The 24,014-nt window shown below is 30.4% G+C and overlaps 3 protein-coding genes across 5 annotated transcripts in view; 1 reads left to right on the forward strand and 2 right to left on the reverse strand.

The window, feature by feature from the left end:
* The window catches only part of LOC123720316 (ileal sodium/bile acid cotransporter-like), a 25,971-nt gene extending 19,807 nt beyond the window's left edge, over positions 1-6,164 (reverse strand). Inside the window, exon 1 of one of the 3 annotated variants that reach the window (XM_045677226.1) lies at positions 6,055-6,164. Coding sequence is in view for 1 of the 3 variants with exons in the window: in XM_045676990.1 (XP_045532946.1) it covers position 169 (1 nt within the window). In the remaining 2 variants the exon portion in view is untranslated. Of the gene's footprint in view, positions 1-168; positions 230-1,509; positions 1,708-6,054 lie in introns of those variants that run through there. The other 2 variants (XM_045677150.1, XM_045676990.1) reach the window with 2 other exon arrangements.
* LOC123720230 (phosphoacetylglucosamine mutase) lies at positions 1,932-15,994 on the forward strand. Its single transcript, XM_045676795.1, has 13 exons — positions 1,932-2,151; positions 3,363-3,433; positions 5,789-5,921; positions 7,781-7,876; positions 8,154-8,305; positions 8,978-9,180; positions 9,512-9,636; positions 10,261-10,420; positions 10,685-10,839; positions 11,445-11,634; positions 12,452-12,622; positions 12,939-13,044; positions 13,277-15,994. The coding sequence occupies exons 1-12, from the start codon at positions 2,048-2,050 to the stop codon at positions 13,023-13,025; spliced, it is 1,647 nt and encodes a 548-aa protein (XP_045532751.1). The 5' UTR covers positions 1,932-2,047; the 3' UTR covers positions 13,026-13,044; positions 13,277-15,994.
* Positions 15,995-16,321: 327 nt separating this feature from the next.
* LOC123715547 (2-aminoethanethiol dioxygenase) lies at positions 16,322-17,803 on the reverse strand. The gene has a single exon (XM_045670629.1). It carries the CDS (start codon positions 17,801-17,803, stop codon positions 16,934-16,936), a length of 870 nt encoding a protein of 289 aa, XP_045526585.1. The 3' UTR covers positions 16,322-16,933.
* Between the last annotated feature and the right edge of the window lie 6,211 nt (positions 17,804-24,014).

The raw sequence follows: 24,014 nt of genomic DNA on the forward strand, positions 1-24,014 counted from the left end.
GCAATTGCAAAAACTTTTTTATATTAAAAATAAATATTCAATCTGCAAGTTTAAAACATCTTAAACTGATATGAATAATGACTTGATCGAATGGCAGTGTTTAGATAAAAATATATGATGACTGTAAAATAGGAAGAAATATACTGAGACTAGATCCAATTCACTTACTTAGGTCAGGTTAGTAACTTTAACCTTGCAAAGTAACGCGTCGGATGCGGTTAAGGCCAACGATTCGACTGGCTATTGCGAACTTGCGTTCCCTGTTCGTTATAGCTATACATAATAAGATTATTAGTCTGCCTGTATCGGAATAACTGTCGCTGTATTCACGTCCATCTCAGTAAACCATCAAAGATTTTGTACGATTAAGAATATATCATGAGGCTTATCCTCGCTCTTTTATGAGTAAGCAGCAATAGGAAAAATTATATTAATTTATATGTAAAAAAATGAAAGCAGCACACAATTTAGACAAAGAAAAACGCCAGCTAGTCTTTTCATAGCTAACATTTGCATGAACAATTTCATACAAACAAAAAATTATTACCTTTAAAAGAATAAGATTTTGATTGCTAAATTAAAACTTAGACAACATTATTATTAACATTACCTAACAGCAAAAATGTTCTCAGTTATAAATTTTTATAATCACAACCAATGATTAAGGTCAAGTAGTATATTAAATTAAATATAAAATAATAACTTTTAAACAAGACTGTCAAGTTTAAATATTAAGTGAACCTACAATAATTATTATTAATTGATTACTACATTATGATTATACATTACTTATAAAAAAATAAAACCTCATGTAAAGGCAAATGTGTCACAATGTAATAAATGTCTATTTCATATTTGGGTAATTAATCTAGTAATGAAAACAGTTATGCAAATGTTTTGTAAAGAATTATCAGTCCCTAGTTAAGTAGTAAGTTATTCTTGAACCCGTTTATCTTAATAGCTAAACATTCATTTATTAAAAACTCAAAGCCGACGAAACGATTTATTAGTTATATAAGGAACAGGTTTTTGTTATATTAGTTTCTCTCCCTAACGGTGCAATAATATTATACTACTTATTTGAACAAAAAGGGGTTGATTTATTTTCAATCAGGTAAGGTATTTGATAAATTAATTTGCCACATTTATTAGAAGACCATCAGTCCAAAATGACGAAAGTTAAAGGATTACAAAACCGGTTTATATCTTATCACTTAAACTTTAAATAGTAGAAAATTACTTTATGTCTGTTACTTTAGTACCTAACCAAGCTAGTTGTGTATCATAATATCAAATATCTACGGATATTTATTAGAAGGCTATGTTTGGCCTATGCAAGACTCCTACTATTACAATATATTATATAGTATGTAAGTAAATTATGTAAGGTATAGAAAGATTCTAGAAGTTATGAAGTAAATATCCTTTATGAATTAAAAAAAAATATTACAAGAATATATGTTGATGAAATGTTAACTTATTCTAGTTAGTTACACAACAAACTTTTACCTTATAAACGTCTGGAACTCGAAAAAGCAAGTTGCACAACACCTTTTCCCTTATCAATAAAAAATAAAAATAGTTTTTTATGAATTAGATTAACTTTTAAAATAAATATTTGTATACTAAATGCAATATTTCCTTATATTTCATTGAAGACATTTAAATGATTGATAATTATTTTTCGCAAAATTCCGTGATTGAAATTTACATTTCACTGTATTAACTGTCAATGTCAATAGATAATCAAAAAATAAATATTTTAAATATCTTTTGTCTGTCAATTGAATGTCTGGCACGATACAAGATACATCATTGTCAGCTGTTCAAAGAAACTGTCGTAATTAGTTTCGATACCTGTGGTGTAATGTCAAATTTAACAGTAAACATTATTCGAGTTCTTTAGTCTGCGACTAACTGACAGTTGACACTAGCATATCGCTGTGTGCTAATGTTGATTGAGAAATTTGAAAATCTGGTTTGTTGATTCGAAGTGATTGTGCTCAAGTTTGATACTCGGCCTTATAAAATATTTTGAATAAAGAGAATGCCGCCGAGTAGTTTACGAGTCGTGTACGCGTTCGCAAGAGAAATGCACCCAAAAACGACCGACATTTTTATTCAATACGGTACTGCCGGATTCCGTACAAAGTAAGTTACTTTTTCTCTGATTGAAGTATTAAGTCGATAGCTTATTTTCCATGTAGGACACATTAAATAGCCAAACTATGTCTTATAATTTTTAACTTCAGCCAGCATATTGTAACTGTCACGTAAGCAAATTATTGTAAAAGGATCCTATGTCCTTTTACGATTGCATACTAGCGAATGAGTCACCAATAAATATCTTGCAACGGGAAGTCTCTAAATTGTGCTGGTCAATGACTTTTGTGTTTGATTCAAAATACATACTGTTATCTAACCAACACTTTTTATTACCATGCTTAGAAAACGTATTGTTGGATTAAAGTGATATCAGTTTAGTATTCTATTAACACAACTTTCTTAAGTAAATAAAATCAACACTTATTTTTTTAGTAATTATATATGAAGAAATAGAATCCATAATATATTGTTTTATTTAGTTATATTTTTTATATCAAGTATGTAGTATCCTAGACATTTGTCTAACACCTTACATTACAATTTATGTAATTTTTAGGGTAAAATAATAATATTTTAGTAAATCTGTTATAAAATTTTTTATTAATAACAGTTTGTTATGAGATTGTGGCAAATAACTATGTGATAACTATTGATTTTGTGAATATATTAGGTTGGCAATAAAAATTCTTTCCCAGTTTTAAGTTTTAAATTACCCAATTATAATAAAATAAACATGTCTTCTATATAAATATACTATGAGAGTTCTTTAGAATTTGTCTAGATATTTGGCTTTCAGCCAAAATTTTAAATCATGGGCTTTCATAATACTATTTTATAGGATAGCAATGAACCTGTGAACCAGCTATTTATAGATTGTTAGGCATAAATGTAGGTTAAATGCTATATAGTAAGAAGATATGTCACGGATATTAAATATTCTATAATCTAAAATTTAATATAAGGCAAACCTTAACAATAATTTATTTCATTATACATTGGGCTTTTACCTAAGTCTTAAGACAAACAAATTAATATATTTAAATAAATGATTCCCATATTACAATTTTATATTATCCTACCTACATTTAAATTATAAAATCTATGTCAATTAAAAATATTATCAAAGGATACAAGGTAAAGACCTCTGGGTTCCATGTCATATGAAGGGTTACATATTAAAACCAATTTGGTAAATAAAGAAGAGTTCCCTTGGGAAGCATCTAGAATCTCATTTTAAATTATTTAAATTCTTCCAGAGCCAGTCTCCTTGAACATGTAGTCTATCGCATGGGACTACTTGCCGTTTTACGATCGAGGTGTAAAAATGGTAAGTATTTTTAATTATCGTTACTCCACGACCTTAAAACTGCGTATGCGTATCTTTATATTAAAGTAAAAGTTTTATCTGTGCACATCTTTTGCTTAAAGCTCAATAGCTTAGCCAATGCTTATGGTATAAAGTATTTTAAAATTCTAAAATATGCTGTTTTAGTGATGCAGTTCGCTGAAAATATAAAAAAAAACATGAATACAATATATTCAGTTTCTGAAATAGGAAGTGTAGAATAAACGTGTTAAATAATATTGTAATTATTGTTGATAGAACTTACGCTAAATTTAAAATTACATTTGAGGTAGATGTTATTTTTGAAAAACTTTGGTCAATATAAAGCATTTATAAAAGCGAAGCATGCATTTTAAATGTCAGTACATTTAAAATGGTGCATACAGCCAACATGATCTAGAGCGCAAGGGCGGAAGTGGGTAAATCGACTAATGGGTCACAGACAAGAAGCTGCGTCTTAAACCACGTTTATTTCTACTTTCAAGCCATGCACAATATTAAATTGGTGGTTTGGTAAAACAGTAGAGGTATAAATTGCATGCTCACTTATGACTGTCGCTTTACTGTGAATAACCTACATAAAAACGACCTATTCATTAAAATTTTCTACTCTGATTCTTAAAGTATGAGAAAGCTAAAGTTATTTTAGTTAATAGCGTTCCAAATTATTGTAAATAATTTTAAGAAAAATTATGAGATTTCAATGAGATATTTTCATTAGAATCTATTGGTAAGGTTTCTTAGTCTAAATATGAAAAAAATATTACATCGAATAGTCTTAAAATCGTTATGCATATGCAATTATATCGTAAAATCGAAACAATAGTTGTATTGAAAGTTTACAAGCTAGAATATTCCTTACGATTTTCGTTTTTAGCGCCAATTATCTGTTATTATATAAACGACAAACACGATAAATTCGCAATACTAGTATTAAGCATCCTCAACAATTAATGCTCGACCTTAAAGGCCTACTACGGTTACTTCCGAGCCCTTGATCCGGTTACAGGAATCCCTAGCAATACTACCTATGGATACGATATTTTTAGGTCAACGCAAGGTTAAAATGGTCGCTGTATCTAGGCTATTGCAACAACATATTCAATTTTTAAGGTAATAGTTTTGCTTTTGAAACGAATTGATTTGTTCGTATAACCGACTGCAATGCACTGCATAAACAATTTTACCGAGCAGTTTTTCCATAGAAATAAATTTCATACTTAATAACTGTTCATTAAATATAGTAAAAGTGTATGATATGATAAGTTTGATATTTTTTTGTAACTCTTTAAAATATCGGAAAAAAGAGGGTGGAAATGGACACGCTAATCTTGTACTAAACTTATTATGAGCTCATTTAATATAGAAAAAAGATAACTGATGTCAAAAGCGAATTATCAATTGCAATCTATGATCTAATCGGGCGTGGTTCTACTTTATAATCAGTTGGAGTGATTAATATTTACATTTCTTTATATGCTTAACTGTGTTAATCGCCATTACATTGACGACTATACTTAATTAGGTTAACACATATTTAATATCATATGACATATAGTTATATGTAACCTACAACATTTGTCTGCTCTAAATCTATATTCACCCTTAAACCCGCAGTTGTTACAAGTACACGAAAAATATTTTATAGGTTTTAAAATATATATATTTTTTTATCGATCACAATATTACGAGCGATTGTTAATTTGTTATTAAACGCAATTTTATTAAATTGCATTGAATAACGTCATCTATATTTTAATATAGAACCTGCATTACATTTAAATATACTTCTACTCGCATAATATTTTAGAAGGTAATAAATCATGTATTACGTACTATGCTCTAATAAATTCGGTTGTTTCACAATAATATTGCTCAAAACCCTCGTTAAAATGTTTCAAAGAATTTCACGCGAAATAACTGGGGAGCGAGCTAAAAATAAAGAACATCATTGCTTATGTTCTCGTACCTGTGGAGGGGTGTTAGCTAGACATTGAAATATCTAGTCTTATTTATTGCCTATATAACTTACTATGTAATTGTTATTAATTATCTAGACTATAATCTGCCGAACAGATTTTCATGCAAATTGTGAAAGTATCAATTCTTAAAAGGTGCTTGCGAGCCTCATACTAGTGGCCCCTGCTCTGTCAGTCGCTTTTACGTAATGACACAGTTCATAGGCACGAACTTTGTCTAGAAATACACACTTTATATCTCCTTTTAGGCTAATTTTTTTCGTTGTTCTTTTTACTATTTTTAATACATGTCAGCCTCTGTTTATTCATAAGTATACTTTACCTAAATTATTTAAACAATATTGAAATTGTTTTGCAGGTCGTACGATCGGAATGATGATCACGGCTTCACACAACTTAGAACCAGACAACGGCGTTAAATTAATCGATCCTGATGGTGAAATGCTCGAAGAAAGTTGGGAAGGGATTGCTACAAGGCTCGCTAATGTCAGGTAATTGTTTTATTATAAAAGTAAACTTATAATTATAAATACAGATGGACAGCGTTATACCAAACTTACAAGCAGTACTTCATAAACTTGATTAATTTTAAGTAACAAATGGAAAATGGAAAACTGTTCTCACCTCTGGGTGGGAGCTTGACCGTATTTGAATACGAAGAGCAATTCGAATCGTCGACGACCAATCACTTTCTGTGCGGCTCGATCCCTTGTCGTTGCGTAGAGATGTGGGGTATCTCTGCATCTTCTACCGCATTTACCATGGAGAGTATTCAGAAGAGTTGTTCGGTCTTATACCTGCAGCTGAGTTTCATTATTGGACGTCAAGGCAACATACAAAATACCATCCGTATCACCTCGACGTCCGTCGTTCCACAACTGAGCGTTTTCTAAAGCAGTTTTTGCCGCTCAACACCATTTCCGAACCAAGTCGACTTAGGGTCCTTCAACAAAAGAGCGTACCAATTCTTAAAAGGCCGGCAAAGCACTTGCAAGCCGTCTGGCAATGTGAGTGTTTGCCTCCTATTACATTTAAAAAAAAAACAATTATACAACGTTACTCCACTGCAATGCGACTCAAGAGTTCGATATAAGTTAAAAGTTATTAATTTAGTTACATTTGAATAATGCAATCATAGCCAAAACTATATTTACTTCCTTATCATACCTTAAATCTTAGTCGTTAATAAATTTATTATTAGCCATTAATTTTAAAGCAAAGTTGCGGTGATCTTTAGATTTTAATTATATTATATAGCTAATACAATTTTGTAGTATTTATTTTAGTTGTTTATTAAGAATCCAAAAAGTATCACGTATGTTTCCCGTTGACATTTCACCTCTCAAGGTAAACTACATTTACACTCGGCGTCGAAGGTTACTCAGTGTTGTATTGATTGTAAGATGTTCTGCGGAATTATTGATTATTTCAGATAATGAATACTTATTGAAAATAGTTTGGTTATAATTAAACAGTAATTAATACGCAGAATTAGAGCTTCTTCTGAGGCCTAGCATGTAGTTACAGACTTTATTCATTCACTCACTGACTCACTCACTCACACATTTGCACTCACACCTATTTATGCACTCAAGCGTGTTGATAGCAGTTAAAAATCAATAACAAAAATAAATAAAATAAAGGATGTAACTAAATTATATATAAATTAAATATTTTATGGAATGTATAATTAAGTTTGTTATGAAAGAGCTGGAAACCCTGACACAGGTATTTTTTACTTAAAAGAGTTCCCAAATCTTACACATTGTAATGCAATTGTACTTAAAATGAATAAACACATATATTTTATCTTTAATTAATATGACGGGTTATTCATAAAAAATCCACTAGTTGACAGAGATTGCCTGTTAGCAATTAGATGTTTCTTTTAATTGTTTAAATAATAGTTTTTGTATAATATATTAAATAAAAAAAACTAATATCGTTTAGGTGTTCCATAATAGTGACTCCGATAGTAATAGGCAAAACGAAAATATTAGCTAGAAGTGCCTTAATTGACACGCTTCTCCAAACTAGACGGCCATTCCCACCTTAACCACAATCAATAAAGTGCTTGGGGATACAGTATTCCTATATCGAACCACTATACAATAGACTACAATAATAAAAAAAGAAATAAAAAACAATTCTATATGGCGACGCGGTACGCTGGGCAAGTTTTAATAGTAGTACATAAGTTTAACAAATTGTGAACTGTGTGATATTAATAATGTGATATCTGTGAGAATGAATTATATGAAAATCTATCATATAATATATACATCGTCAAAATTGTCGCTGTATATAAGTACCGCAGTTTAAAAATAATTGACTAAATTACATATTACAGTGACAATGACTTAGAATCAACAACTGCACAAATCATCAAGGAAGTCAACGCCGACATGGCACTGAAAGCCAGTGTCTACATTGGTATGGACACCAGGTTAGTAAAGTACATCGTATAGCAGTAACAACCCAAGTATAAGAGATGTTAAACTCGGTTAATGTTAAGTTTCGTATTATTTTTATTATTTAGTATGAATTACATCTTTAACTATATCTTTAGTGTAATAGATTTTTTTAAATATATAATATTATAACATAGCTGTAGCAGTACTTTAAATCAGTAGCAACTATGTAGGTTCTTTTAACTACTCATTTAAAAGGCGTTTTTTACAATATTTTTCGTTACCTTACGAATATTATTTTGCGATTTTCAGATACACAAGTCCACGTCTGGCTGCCGCGGCTGTTCACGGTGTAATGGCCTTGAAGGGGACCGCTAAAGAGTTTGGCATTGTGACTACCCCCATTTTACACTTTTGTGTAAAATGTCGTAATGATAATACGTATGGGACGCCTACGGAAGAAGGTAAATTTCGTATAAATATTTAATTTGTCAAATTTTTGTGCTTATAAAAGTCTATTCTCTATGTGCATTATTTCTAAAATACGAAGTATTATTTAGATCATTGTTTTATTTATAAGTTCAGTAAAACAATATGCATACCACTTAAATATACGAGAAAATATATAATTAGAAATTTCCCACATATACATATCATATATTTATCAGTTAGTTATAGAACATAGATTTTTTTGTATATATGGACAGAACGACCCGATCAAGAGATTCAATAACAATTTTACTCGTCTTAAAATAAATAAAGTATCTATGAAACAGATGCAATAAGAGTCGTAGCACCACTGTATTATTATATGATAAAAATCCAATATTAAAACCGAACTTAAATTAAGACTCTATATTCGTTAAACACAGTATTCGTATTTCCTTTTAACGAAAATCAAAAACGCGTTTAAAGCGATATTTTCCAACGCATACTAGAAAATATTTACGCATGTTATGCGTATGTTTAGTATTGTGTTTGGTTAACTTAGCTTTTACACATTAAAGGAAACAATTTTTTTAACCGGATTAAAGCTATTTGTATTATTATAAACTTATAATGATTACATAATTTTCGTCGGAAAAAACTTAAATTTTCTTTTAAATGTTTACGATGTTACTATTATTTAATTACAGGTTATTACGAAAAAATTGTAGGCGCATTCAAAAGTATTCGCCAGAAGTTACCAGTCTGTGGTAATTACAATACCACATTATACGTGGATGGTGCAAACGGTGTAGGAGGGAAGAAGTTAAATATAATTAAGAAGACATTGGACGGTGAACTCGACTTGGTCCTTTACAATTTGGGCGGAAATGGCGGAAAACTTAATTTAAATGTGAGTGTCTAAAAATATTAAATTTTACACAAGTTCGATACAAATTTATTATAAAACTCTTCAATGTATATAAACGCGAATGTATTAGATTATTTACATACGTCGACGTTTCGAGTGCTTTAGCCAACGTGATCAGCGCCTTTATGCTAAGAAATAGACTTTGGACTTTGAATTTATTCTTATCTATTTTATACATAATAAAAAAATATGTTTTTTTTTGTGTTGATCATTAGTGTTTTCTAAGACGTAACATAGATTAGGCTTAGAATTAAGTGGACTATAAATAGGCAAGTTAATCATTACCATAAATTTAAAACGTATATTATTTCAGTGTGGCGCAGATTTTGTGAAAGTATCACAGAAGCCGCCAGTGGGCGTTGAACACGTACCTTACCAACGTGTAGCCTCTTTGGATGGAGATGGAGACAGAATCGTGTATTATTTTGTTGATGACAGGTAAGTGACACCCTTTTCTCTTATACAGGCTTACCATGTAACTATAATCAGACTGTATGAATAACGAAATACCAAGCCGCAAAGACTCATTTTACAAAATCCCAAAGTGTTATAAAGTAAAATAATTTTGCTAGTTATAGTGGCCCTGATCAGATTTCTGTAGTTGTTATATATGTTTATGGCTATGCTTATATATCTGTATATAATAGAAATCTTGCCATTAAATTAAAAATATTTTAAAAAATTTAAACTTCTAAAACGATTTAGAAAATTGTATGTATATTTATATATTAACACTTCGTTACATTACAATATAAAAAAATGAACATAATTAAATCAAAAGGAGGGCAACTGGCGGCCTTATCGCTTTCGAGCGATATCTTCCAGGCAACCACTGTGAGTAAAGAAAAAAAATGTATTAAATTACATTATATAGGCAAGAAGTACAAAAATACATGTTATACACAGTTATTAAGACAAAACTAAACAGGAAACAAGAAAAACAAACTAAACTGAAAAGATGATACATTAAAAATAAAAAGTAAAAAGACACAAATCACGATAATTTAAGATAAGTCTCACGTATATTATTTCTTCACTACTCATGACTATAATATTTTTCAGTAACAATATGCAACTATTAGATGGAGATCGCATAGCAACATTATTCGCCAGTTACATAACAGAGCTACTGAAAGGGTGCGATGCGACGCACCTACGACTGGGCCTAGTACAAACAGCGTATGCGAATGGCGCCTCTACCAAATACATTACTGAGAACTTGGTAAGGAATTTCTTTTGTTATATAAATTCAATATTATTACAAAAATCTCTAGAGTGGAGATATTACTAATAAAAAAATACTTATATATTACAATATAAGTGTTTTGTGTGTGTATTTATTAGTTTTTTTTCTATGGTAAACAAATTGTTTATGTAACGTTGTCTATGTCTAGTTGAAGCTACAATTGCATAATATATTTTTCTATAAGGATGATCCTGTATTAATATTACAAATTAAATAACATTTAGAACACTTGTATTGCAGAAAATACCAGTAACGTGTGTGAAGACGGGTGTAAAACATTTACATCACGCAGCTTTATCATATGACATAGGAGTTTATTTTGAAGCCAATGGTCATGGGACCGTAGTGTATAGTGATGTCACGAAAAGTACTATCGCTAAAGTTGCTCAAGAGGGGTGAGTATACATTAGAAAAGCGAGTAGGACGGATCTAAGTATTTTTTTGTCAACTCTTCTGATTGAATTATTGTGTTAAACTACAGATTTAGATCTTGTAAGAAAATACTACTTCTATACTAGAAGTTGGAAAGTTAGATCATAACAAGAAAACAATTTTTTTAACCGGATTAAAGCTATTTGTATTATTATAAACTTATAATTATTTACATAATTTTAAATTTTCCAACGTTTCGCGTGCTTTACAGCGTGCGTGGTCACGGTGACTGAAGACAAAAGGTGTTGAATCTCAAAAATATCACAGCTGTAGAGAAAGTTGTGTTATCTGTATTTATTTCCCCGGAGTTGGTATCGACTCCCGTTGGTAGTGACCATGCACGCTGTAAAGCACGCGAAACGTCGGAAAATTTAAAATTATGTAAATAATTATAAGTTTATAATAATACAAATAGCTTTAATCCGGTAAAAAAAATTGTTTTCTTTCAATGTGTAAAAGCTATGTTAACCAAAGACAATACTATAGATCATAACAATTCAATAGATATTCATCATCGCTTCACTCACTGACAGAAATGGTCGTTAATTTTTATATACTATTATTTCAGTGACACGGAACAAAGAAAAGCTGCTCAATTATTACTAAGTTTCATCGACTTGACCAATGAGACAGTTGGTGATGCAATTTCTGATCTTTTCTTGGTTGAAACAGTACTTTGTGCCAGAGGACACGATGTCAGACAGTGGATGGAGACATATAATGATCTACCCTGTAGACAGCTGAAGGTTACAGTTGAGGTTAGTATTATCGCTTATGAACAAATAATAACCAGCAATGTTACTCTGCAACTCCCAATAGTTATGCCGACTTTAATATTCAGTTTATCTACCACGTATTCCAAAGTTTGCGACGTCGTGCCTTGCATGTAGCGTTTTATAGCTAGTATGTAATATTTTTATAATGCTAAATAATAGGTATTTGAAAGAAATGTTGTACCATAGCAAATTTGGGGCCGTTAAAGTATCAGAGGAGGGGGGGGGGGGGGTGTCTTAGATTTTTTTGATAAATACGTCAATAGAAATTATTTACTTTATTACACATATTACCGACATTGTCTATGCTTGAAAACGCAATGCATTTTCGAGGATTCCTACAAAAAACTATTATTTTTGAGAGCTTTGCTTACTTTTGCTGACAAGAGGGGTGGGGGGGGGATAAATTGAACGGCCCCTTTTAAACGTACTCATTTATTAAATTGCCAAGTTTTTATTCGAAATAACGGATCTGTACGCGATATTACGTAAAGAAGCTTTATTTAAACGTTTAAAGAAAACACTTTTTTACCGGATTGAAGCTATGCATTATTTTAAACTTATAATTATTTTACGGCGGTCACGGTGACTGAAGACAAAAGGTGTTGAATGTCAAAAAGTATCACAGCTGTAGAGAAAGTTGTATTATCTGTATTTATCTACCCGGAGTTTAGACCCGACATAGCTTTAATCCGGTAAAAAAGTGTTTTCTTTATTCAAACATATCTCACGTGAACCAACCGTACATTATTATTTAAATTCTCTCTGTTTCTATTTCTTACATTTATTTAATTAATTCCAGGATCGCAATGTTTTCAAAACAACGGACGCGGAACGAAAATGTACGTCGCCGGAATTGCTACAGGAACGTATAGATGCGTTAGTATCTTCGTATACCTGTGGGCGTGCGTTCGTACGTCCGTCCGGTACTGAAGATGTTGTACGGGTATACGCTGAGGCTGATGCTCAAGAGGTTTGTTTAAAAACTAAATAATTATTTATTTACAATTTTAAAGTCCAGTTCAATTATTTTCCAAAATTGGCTAAGATATAGTACACAGTATATATGAAAGTCAGACTGGTAAAGTAAGAGAAGTTTTGCAAGTCATTGTAGACACAGTATTTAATATTAGATTGATATGGGCAATCAGTTCTTTACTCTTTCTATATATAACAATATTATAAAATTAGTTTTTAGAATTAAAAATTAAATTCAAGCCAAACGGGAAAAAAATTACGGTGAAATTAAACTTAATGTTCTGAAATGGTCATTTTATTTATTTTTACAGTCTGCTGTTAAATTAGCAGAGGAAGTAGCTCAGGCAGTTTACGACTTAGCAGGTGGAGTTGGGGATAGACCGACTGTATCGGCTTAAGAACTCGTAAAGCATAAAGGTAAGTACAGACGTTTTTTTTATGTAATATATTTTTTCATAAAAATGTTACACTTTTGTACCTACAAACTGTGAGAAAGACAACACGTTTACCTAAATTATTCATACTACTCGACGTTTTAAAACTGTCACATCACGTGCACAGGTAACTGTTTGACAATAATTGCTAAGTTAAGTACCAATACAAATAGTGGTAAATACAAAATCATTAATTAATAAAAAATTGTTTCCAGGTAAATTGCTGTGGAAAATGCTTAATATCAGGTTATTTTCCAAGAACATCATCTCGGAATATAAATTTATTTTACCATAAAACGTAAATAATATGTAGTAGGGACAAATTACAATATAATAAGTTTATAATAAGAATATATCCCTGCCTGGGTAAAAAAGACGTAAGATTGTGTTCTTTTATGTTAAGTAGTGTACAAAATTACTTATTTTTATTATGAATAGTCTAAAATTGCAATTGTGGTGGCATAACACGCTTTTAAAAAAGAATTTATTGAAATGAATAACTATTTATACAAATATTGTATAGCTGAAGAATTTGTTTGCCTCGCTAATTTCAGGAACTTATAATCAAATTGAATAATGTTTTGGTTTTGGATAGTTCATTTATCTAACGCGGATTAAATTCTGGATAATTAAAAAGGACTTAATTACAATTACTAATTATTAACGCGCTATCTTCTGTTTTATTACCTAAAGAATCACCAATAAACTTTTAATTAAATTAATTAAATCCTAGCCTATTCTGGACCAAATGTTTTTTTAAATGTAGACAAATGTGAATATTTTAAAAATTATACACTATATACATTTATTAATGTTAAATAGAATTGGATTTAAATGGTACTTACTGTCAGAATAATTTTGTGGCAGCTTTTTTTCATGACAAATATGCCCGTCCAACATATTATGAGGAATTCTTAATCTCTGACACATTATTTGCTTATGTTTTACTACCATGTAAGTGCCCATTTTTTTTTCTAGTTCACGTGACTATGTGTTATGGTTTTCTATTCAGGGTAAGAAGGATAAGTATTGACATTTTACTTATACATATATTAATAGTCCATTTAGGAGTAGGACAACAATAACTTTGAAATATTATAAAGAAATGTATTTAGTATGGAACAGATAAATAAGCATAGAAAGGTAATATAAGCAATTTAATCATAAAATAAAGAGAACAACAATTTTTGTTTAAAATAAATTTATGGTTAACAGCCCTTATTTGTCTATTCCATTATTGTATCTTTTCTGCAGTATATAATAGTTATTAAAAGTACCATTAAGAGTGACAAACACATGGTTAATTTTTAGTAGCTTGTTTGATGCATGATTCGGTATAGCTCTAAATTGATTAGAAAACTAGTCTATTGAGTATAAGTATTCATTTAACTAGTCGCAAGAATTTCTTAACAAATGTTAAATTGAGATTTTCTCCACAAAGAAAATAAATTTAATTATTTGCCAGTTATGTAAATCAATAAAATTGCTCATCTTTTGACTAGTAATTAACTCTTAATAAATTCTCTATTGTTCTTTGGTATCATTGTAAGAGCGAATTAGTTTACCAGTAAGTTTTATTATTACATAACTGCCAGAATTCCAAATTTTATTGCTAGGGCCCAATACATTTTATAATGTACTGTGATTGTAGTCTTGTAATAATTTTCACCTTATAAGCTCTCTGCACAATTAACATATAAAATGGAGATTTATATCAGGATTTGAGAATCCTTTAAACCATAGCAATTATAAAGACTGGACAAAAGTGTTTTTTTGCCAATTAGCAGAGATTTAAGTAACTAAATAAAGCTAATAGAGGATTTGCCATTGTCCCAAAATGAGTGATCTTATTATTTTGTTCTAATAATTCAGTCATCATTAGTGCAATTACATGCAATTGTATGTAAACATATGCATGCCATTACTATAGTATATATTGATTATATTTGTTTATGCTGATTGTATTTTTTATTTGGTGTGGAGGTGCATACATAATGGTGCTGTTATTATGTTTTACGCAAGACTAAATTATAAAACGTTAGTAGTTATTAGACACGGTTTAAATCTCTGCTAGTTAGTTTTCTTATAAATTACTAAAAAGGTATTTAATTTTACTTTTTAAATCTGTTAAACCAAGATTTCTCAGGTCATGTTAATTCAGAATTTCTTTATTATAAAGTAACAATTAAAATATTTATTAATGTTTTATTTTAAAAGCATCCATTATTTAGGAATCAATTGAAAAAATAGACTGCTTATGATAATTATTTTAAAAGTAATTTACTTAATTGAATTTATTTTAAAATTATTGATTATTTGATATTGCAACTAACCAAATTTGATGTATATAGATTTTGTATTGTTCTAATTAACATTATTTTGTTTGGTAACAGGTAAAATATGTAATATAAAAGCAGGTTTCAAATAAATTATGTTACATTAATAAATTTATAATTGGAAATATGAACAGCCTTTACAATTTTTCAAGGAAAAGATCTTGTATTGTAATTTATCTGAGGTGTTATCTCCCACTACTGATAGCAAATACGTGAAAAAATTAACCAACATTGATAAAAGATATGAGATAGAAAATGTTATTTATGTTTATGTAGCTTTATCTTGAGATTATCTTTAGATACTGTATATGCAAAACAATTTTATGTTGAGTAGTTTTGAATTTTAGATCTTAAACACAATTAGAAGCTACTACCATTTACAAAGAAATCACACTTAAATATATTTAAAAAAAAAATAATTTCAATTGCTTGAAAAATTTTATGTATGAAATATTAAATAAAAAATGATTACTTTATGTAAAGCATATCAGAAAATGTTGATGTATTTGTTAAAATATCAGCGTGAGGTTAACTGGTTTATCTATGTGCCTTTGTAATTCATTATTTACCATAACATGAATAAATCTCTAATTAATCTTTTGTTTTTCTATTTCCCTGACCCTTCCATTAACACAGTCCTTAACAGGGGCTATTAAGATATGTACTACCCAATATTTTAAAAATCTATAAAATAATAGATGACACATGTTTCTTATTTCAAGAAGTAAGAAATATTTGTAGAGCATGTATAATAGATATTAAAAAATATTTCAACAAAAATAAGATTTATTTAACAAGAACACATCAAGTAGAGAATAGTGATGTCTTATAACTAAGTATTTCTTAAATCATCAATCAGCATTATATACTTTAATACAATTAAAAACATAATTTTACAAGAGATCAGATAAAATGACTGGTTCTTTTGTGATTTAATTAAAAAATTATACCAATTAAGGAATGTTATGTAATCCTATTTATATAACTATATTATAATTATCTCAAGAATTGAGAAACAAGAAATGGTAATTTTTTGTCAATTTAAAATTGTTATACTTCATTTTACAATGTTTGTGAATACAATCACATTAAAAAATATAACTAAAAAGATACAACCATGGGTATAAGAATTGACTATCTCAAGGTCATCTTTGGAAGATTTGCAAAAATCCAATAGTAAACCAACCCTGTAATATGCAATTTTCTTTTTTCCCTTTACATTACTACATTGAACCTAAAAAGATAAGTCCTAGAATGGCCATCTTATATAGGGGTAACTTAAATATTATATTTACACTAGACAAAACCAGGGGTAACTTAAATATTATATTTACACTAGACATAAAATCTTGCTAGCGTCAAAGTAATTGTTAATTGTTTAAACAACACAAAATTATTTAAACTAAATTTAAGGGATGTTAATATTTTGGTAACTTTGAAATTAGACCTCGGTATGTAAATAGCCTTATACCATTGCCTACTAGAATCACTTAATTTGTGCATGTAACACATTTAAGTTCATAATACTTAATTCAACTATGCAAGAGTGGGTCCTAAATATGGGGCTTGATCACAATAAAAACACTCTGGAACTTTTGTTTCTTGTAACTCTACCACATTTGAACTTATTTCATTAACAACATAATAATATCTACATCTTCTTGGACCAATCCCTTCCACAAATGTGTCATAAGGTGGTGCTAAAATATCGAAAAATGCTGCTGGTGTGTGCAGAGCCTCAATTTCATGGTAATTAGATATGGTTGGTGTCAGAATGCATGTCTCAGAATCTTCCTTACAAATACGGTCTTGAGAAATCTCTGCAAATAATCTTCTACGTTTGTGTATGCCTTGAGCGAGTCGCGCTGCTTCGTGTTTTGCGCGAGCTTTAAAATCTACTTTATTTATTGCTTCTTTAAGAGGATATTCTGAAAAACTTTTAACTCTTACCGCACCAGATATAACTTTTAAAAGCCCATGCATGTGTGGATGATCATGCAAAGGCATTTTAAATCCAGGTTTTAGAATAAAAATACTCATGTTTACCGTACTGTTTTGAAACACTTCGACGTATGTACACGGGGCTTTGTTTGGTCTGTTCCAAGTAGCAGGATCGTTGTAACTATGATCGAAGCCAAGATGATCTGCTTTTAATTTATCCACTAGGGATTTTAATTTGTTCAAGTTGGTCGCAAAATCGTTTTTGAATTTGTCATCGAAAGTTCGTAAAGCATGCCGGTATGTGGTAATAATAGGGGGTATGTTGACGAGTTCCATAGCTGACTTTGCTTCATGTTTACTATCCATATGAAACCTGTTGATATTAAAGCACAATAATTTATTTTTGCTGCGTAAACGACTAAAAAATCGGCACGTTATCAAAGCACAACTATCTCTAAATGACATTTTTAAACTTGGATAACATTTATCAAATTAGAAAATGGAAAATGTCATTGTCAACACTCAACTTTATCGTCCGTCGCAAATGTCTAAACTATTGATAACCGGATACCTTAACAAAGACTAATACAATTAATATAATAATAACATATAATTATTGTAAATAAATTATAAGCAACAATTTTGCAATAGCCATTATCTGCTACTGTAATTGGTAAACAAAAGTTTTACAAATTCACATCGTCGAATAATGTTTGTAATAGTTTTCGTATTAGCACTAATAGATGGCACTAGGTGTACATACAAGTAAACTATTACGATTTTTGATTGTAATAAACATTAAGGAAAATCCAAAATAATATGTTCATACAAATTGATTTTGACTTTACTAACTCTGAACCTTAGTTTGTTCTATACTATATGTTTATATGCTGAAAAAATGTAGCGATGGTTACGATTAAACGTTTAAACAGCCACAAAACCGAATAAAAACAATAAAAAGCCGTAAGTACTGTAAATACATGGAGGTCAGCTTTTATGTGTGGTCTCTGGAAATAGCTAGCCGTAAACCACTTAAATAAATAAGTCGATCATTGTTACGTTTCGATACGATTTTATTGAGCTTCCAATGAGTTTCTCTGTTTTATCGCGATTTCTGTGTAAACTGAGATTAGTTAATTCAGTTTTAGAGATAAATTCGTCAATATGTTTGATTTTTCCGGCTGTTAACCGGATTTGATTTCCGGAGCCAAGTTTAGGCAGTTTTATCGTGTCTCTGTTCTTTTTGTCTTACAATATTTATTGACATATGTAATTTATTATCCTTCTTAGTATCGTGAGCTTGTTGTCAGCATTTGTTATTAGTTTTATAGCTAGGACCTTGAGTTATAAAGGCATGCGAGATTTTTACTAAGTTTCCATCCAACCAACTATCACTAAAAAGCTATCAATTAAATATCTAATAAAATCTGTATTTTATAATGGTAATTTGTCGACTATAACTCCTGTTAAATTGATATAAAAATACACCTCGCTTAGAATAATTTTGTTGACACAACCTTTTATCAAACGGGAGAACAGAATAGCAAATATAAAAACGAAGAAATTTAAACCAAATTATCAACGTCCACATTACGACGTAAAATTTTCCCACGTCTTCGTTCTTATGCAATCATATGCATTCCGTTTTCAATAAATCAATATATTTATTGAATTATAGTAAATCGGATTTCCTTTCTACGAAGACCACCCACGCAGAGACAGAGACCAGACTCGGTAGCCTGTCTTTGCTTCTCATTGGTCCTTAGCGCACTTCGGAGAATAGTCATTACATTTTATTTATTTACAAGACATTGCACCTTAGAGGTGTATGTTACGTAACGCTTGGGTTACTCATATCAAACATAATTTTTTGTATGTCTTGCTAAGCAAGGACATATTATCTTTGTGCTACATGTAGATAGCAATGTGTTGTAAATACCTATTGAGCATTTAGAATTTGTGAATCACTGCAAGAAAAAGAAAAGACTGCATCTCGAACGTTTAACCAAAAGCCCTTTCCATAAATAAATAATTAAATCCTTTATTTTCTAAGGTAGTACAATTAGACCGATTAATTATATAATCCGCACAATCAGCCATATATAAATAAGCATGCAAATGTCATATTAATTTTTATAATGTCATATAATAAGAATATTAACATAATGTCATAATAATAAGTTGAGCTATTTATAATTCTTATTCAACTTATGGCCCAACTACTCAGCCACGGTATAAAGACACCTTGCCTTTAAAAATTTAATCACCTTTTTTGAAAGAATTACAGGGCTGTGATCTATTTCACTTCTAGGAAAGTGATTAAATGGATTGATTTGGAGTAACAATTTTATAAGATTTAAGGTTTAGTAAATATTAGAGTTAAGCAGTGTTGGCCTAGTGGTTTCAGCGTGCGACTCTCATACCTGAGGTCGTAGGTTCGATTCAATGACCTTTCTTTCTATATGCGCGTTTAACATTCGCTCGAAAGGTGAAGGAAAACATCGTGAGGAAACCGACTTAGACCCAAAAAGTCGACGGCGTGCCTCAGACACAGAAGGTTGATCACCTACTTACCTATTAGATTAACAAATGATCATGAAACAGATACAGAAATCTGAGGCCCAGACCTAGAAAGGTGCCACTGATTTATTTTATTTTTTAAATATTAGTGTATTTATTAGTTAAGGTATGACTGTATTGATTTAAGTACCATGTAGATGCGTACCAACATATTAACATGTTAAGTCTCTTCCCTTAAAAGGTAAGAATCAGAAACGAGACTCGAAACTTGACTCCCGCACGCCAAAAATGATGTATTTGACATTTATGACAGTATGACAGTTATGACTCCTGTATGTCAAATATACTAACTATGGTTAGGGCTAAGTCTCCACTGTAAATCACCTCCTTTAGTCTCATTCACAAATACGAACATAGGCGGTCTTCTTTTTTAATACATTTATTATTATCGTTGTATCATTAGAAGAATGATTTTAAAATGAGAGTCGTACGCGTTCAATTTGCGTAGCATTAAACGGATAATTACACCACCTCACAACAACAAAGCTCGTCCAACAAACTACAATCACATAAACATTTTCAACTGCGGACACAGGTTAATAAAAGTTTGTTTTCGAATGTCATATTTCTTAGAAAATACGGTTGTGTTTCAACTTTTGATATGTTACAGTTAGTTCGTGCTATTTTAACGATGCAAAATATTGTATACATTGTTTTGGGCGATGTTTTCTAATTTCAAGACTATTCTTATATATTTTTAGACATAGACGTAACATTTTTTACTAACGAAACACACAAAATAATAATAATACTATTCAAAAAAGAAAAATAATAAAAAGATTTTGGAAAAAACGGAATACATTAAGTGTATGTATGTGCGTTGTGGTTGTAACTGGCCCCGGTGTAGCATGCTGTGGAGCAGACGTGTTTCACAGCGCTGGTTTCTGCTAGAGACCACAACATTTAGTTTGCGCCTCAGACGCAAAGAAAGAAAAAGAATTCAATAATAAAAATTGTAGAAAAAAATAGTAACAATTATTTAATATATATACATATAAACTTTTCTCGTTTATTGTCTAACGGTTCGACAATTACTATATTACTTAATGGCAATATGCTTTTTTGGAAACAAAGACCGACGACACCATCATACAAAACACAAACCTACATATAAGCTACCCAAAAGACGCACTTTCTTTGCCCAAGGTTTTATATCAGAGCACCTTTCATAAAAACAAAATTTTCACTATCGCTTCATAACGTACATTCACTAATCTTAAGCGACATCTTGTCAACCCGTCCTATGCTAAAACGGAAAGTTCTGCTTCTCGTGCAACATTTGAGTTATAGAATTGCAAGTGTTATGTAGAAAATATTATGTCAAGTACTGTTTATATGTCAAATGGCAGGACTAGCTAGGACACAGGGAATCCTAATCTGTCGAGCTTACGGAATATTTATAACGATTATAACTTACAAATAAACAAATTACATTATGTATATTGTTTCGCGTGTATTAATTGTTTTATGTCTCGCTTAATTGAAATATGAACGCTACAATAGTATCAAAGGGATTGGATTTATAAAAAACTGCGGTAAAATTACAGAACACAATTAGAGATGAAAGGATACGAGATAGTCATACAATTGACGATGGATTTAGTCATCTTTAACTTCACCTGGAACGCAGCCAGCGTTCTGCTTTCATTTCTATGAATGTAGAATAATATTACTACAGAGGTAATTAATTAGCTGGAAAATGTATTTTTTGCCGAAAAAGGGTAGTCATCGCATGGACACTCATTGTAGAGTGTGCGTTGCCGGCCTTTGGGGGAGTAGTATGCTCTTTTAAACTTTTGGAGGTCTTAAAATCTCTTAGATACTGTTAAATATCTTAGAGTATTAAGTAAAAACACAAAGATCTATGGCATAGACCAATATTTATTATAAAAATAACAGAGTTATTTTGTTGTCTAATCTAGTTTTAAGAACACGTATTAGATTGTCGCTTTATAAGTTTTGTAAATTTAAGTATTACGATTTTATAATCAACTAAATCGTTACTGATTTTTTACTTGTTTAATACTGATACATCTAAACAACGTAAATTGCCCGCGAAGTTTTATGTCAAATGACATTTGGTTTTTGAATTTTGGTATTTCATTTAACTTTATTTAAACAAAATTTAACTTTAAGAACTCTCACTTTTAATTATTGTAGCGCTTTGTTATGTATCAATAAAAAAATAAACTTTACTAAATAGTTTACTTACTGTCTTGGAAAGTGGATTCCACCGAGAAAACCTTGGCGGTTTCATGGTACATCCCAGCTTCTATATAACATTAGTCTGTGCAATCAGAAGCACATAGTAGTGTTCTTAGTAGCACAATAACGTCGGTAGTCGGTAAGGTAAACAAGCGGCGGAAACACAACGCTTTGTTCGTCTGTCTGTCAGTGGAATGCCACTAGTGTTTTATTGGCCAACTTCCGTGTTTACACGTTTATTGTTAATATAAAAAACCATAGAAAAGTATTTGTTGTTGTTACATAGATAGTAATGCATAATGTATGGAACGAAGGTACCTATAGGTTATTATTACGTACGATCTTGTAACAGTGGACTATATATATATATACATCCGCCACAGCCATTATATATATAACAATGGCAGTGGCGGATTTACCAGCAGGCTGAGTAGGTTGGAGCCTAGGGCGGCATTTGGAAATCAATTTTTTTGTTACTTCATAGAAATGAAAAAGATTTTGGAATGACTGTTTTTATTTTTTTTCAGATGGAACTGTTGTCTACCCAAAATAATGTCACGTGGTATTTCAACGAAATTTTTGCATTGTACAGGCAAGGACTAACTTCACTTCAGCCTATATATATTCCTATACCTTGAAAATTTGTAAATCCACGGCTGCGTATAGTAATTAATATCAATATCAAATACAACTTATGTAAAGTTTTCTGCATCTGTATTATGGTTTCTAATTCAATTATATTAATCTATTCTAATATTAACACTTGTTTGTGACAAGGTGACATATCGCACCAAAGTTTCTCCTAAAAGCTATATGTATAATTAGGAGCGCGGTACTACCCTCAAAATTAAGACATAATTACACTGTTTAAAAATATTATCGTTTCACACCAATCGTTTAACCTCATACCTTTATTTTGTATACTTTAAACGATTCAAAAACCATATACACGGGTGCATTGAAAAAATTAACCAGGGGTTGTAAGCCTTTGAAATTATTAATTTGTAGATTGATAATTAAATAAAAAATCTGTGCGTGTAATAGTGTACACACGTAAGAAGTTTATGGCCTTATTTTTCGAAAAATGATTTACTATATGCAACATTACAGAAATTGGTTAAATAAAGTTAAATTAAATTAATTTTAACAAAGGGCTTTTATTATCATAGACGTGAATACAAATAATACAATTATTTCATTTTACCTTATTACTAGTAAGATTATTACAGAATTTCATTAATTGTAATATAGAATTATTACTAAAAGATGTATGTATAATTTACTAAATTTAAACACATTTTAAAATAAAAAGACTTCAATTTCCCACTAAAATGAATAATTATGTTACTTATAATACAATATTGTAATAAATCATACAATTAAATTATAAGGTACAATTTTAGTAGGAACCCTTTTCATAAGTCTGTACCTCCTCCAAGGAATGCCATTTTCCTCTTATTCATCCACCTGGGGCCAGTATGGCCCTACAGAGACCCGAGAACTTGTCGGTCCCATGTTACCACTACGATCAAATGTTGTCAACCTCTGGCCTATTAAACGAAACCCGCTCCTTCTAAACCAGAAACAAAATGTAAACATCGAGTTGGTTACGACCGAGTAACGACAAAAATCGTTTAAAATGTGTGACGCTTCGTTCTAGGAAACGCTATGTTAAACTCATAAAATATAAAAATATGATGAACAGGCGTGAACCCGATTATAAAGGGGTTAATTGGATAATTAACTGTGATGTAGTGGTAGGACTAACAAATTTATAAAATATAATACACTTTTCTACTGTAAAAGAATTTCTTCAACATCTCTAAATCGCAAATCAAGCGAAATAAACTTGGTATAACCAGTCAGTATTCGAAAAAAATCCAGCAAACTT

The sequence above is a fragment of the Pieris brassicae genome, chromosome 1 (assembly GCF_905147105.1).
Source record: "Pieris brassicae chromosome 1, ilPieBrab1.1, whole genome shotgun sequence".
Lineage (NCBI taxonomy): Eukaryota > Metazoa > Arthropoda > Insecta > Lepidoptera > Pieridae > Pieris > Pieris brassicae.

Excerpts from the sequence above, each read along its gene's own strand:
- LOC123715547 (XM_045670629.1), bottom strand. The coding sequence starts at position 17,803 with ATGTCATTTAGAGATAGTTGTGCTTTGATAACGTGCCGATTTTTTAGT.
- LOC123720230 (XM_045676795.1), top strand. The coding sequence starts at position 2,048 with ATGCCGCCGAGTAGTTTACGAGTCGTGTACGCGTTCGCAAGAGAAATG. Across the intron at positions 10,421-10,684 it reads AATACATTACTGAGAACTTG|AAAATACCAGTAACGTGTGT; the intron begins GTAAGGAATTTC and ends CTTGTATTGCAG. Across the intron at positions 12,623-12,938 it reads CTGAGGCTGATGCTCAAGAG|TCTGCTGTTAAATTAGCAGA; the intron begins GTTTGTTTAAAA and ends TTATTTTTACAG.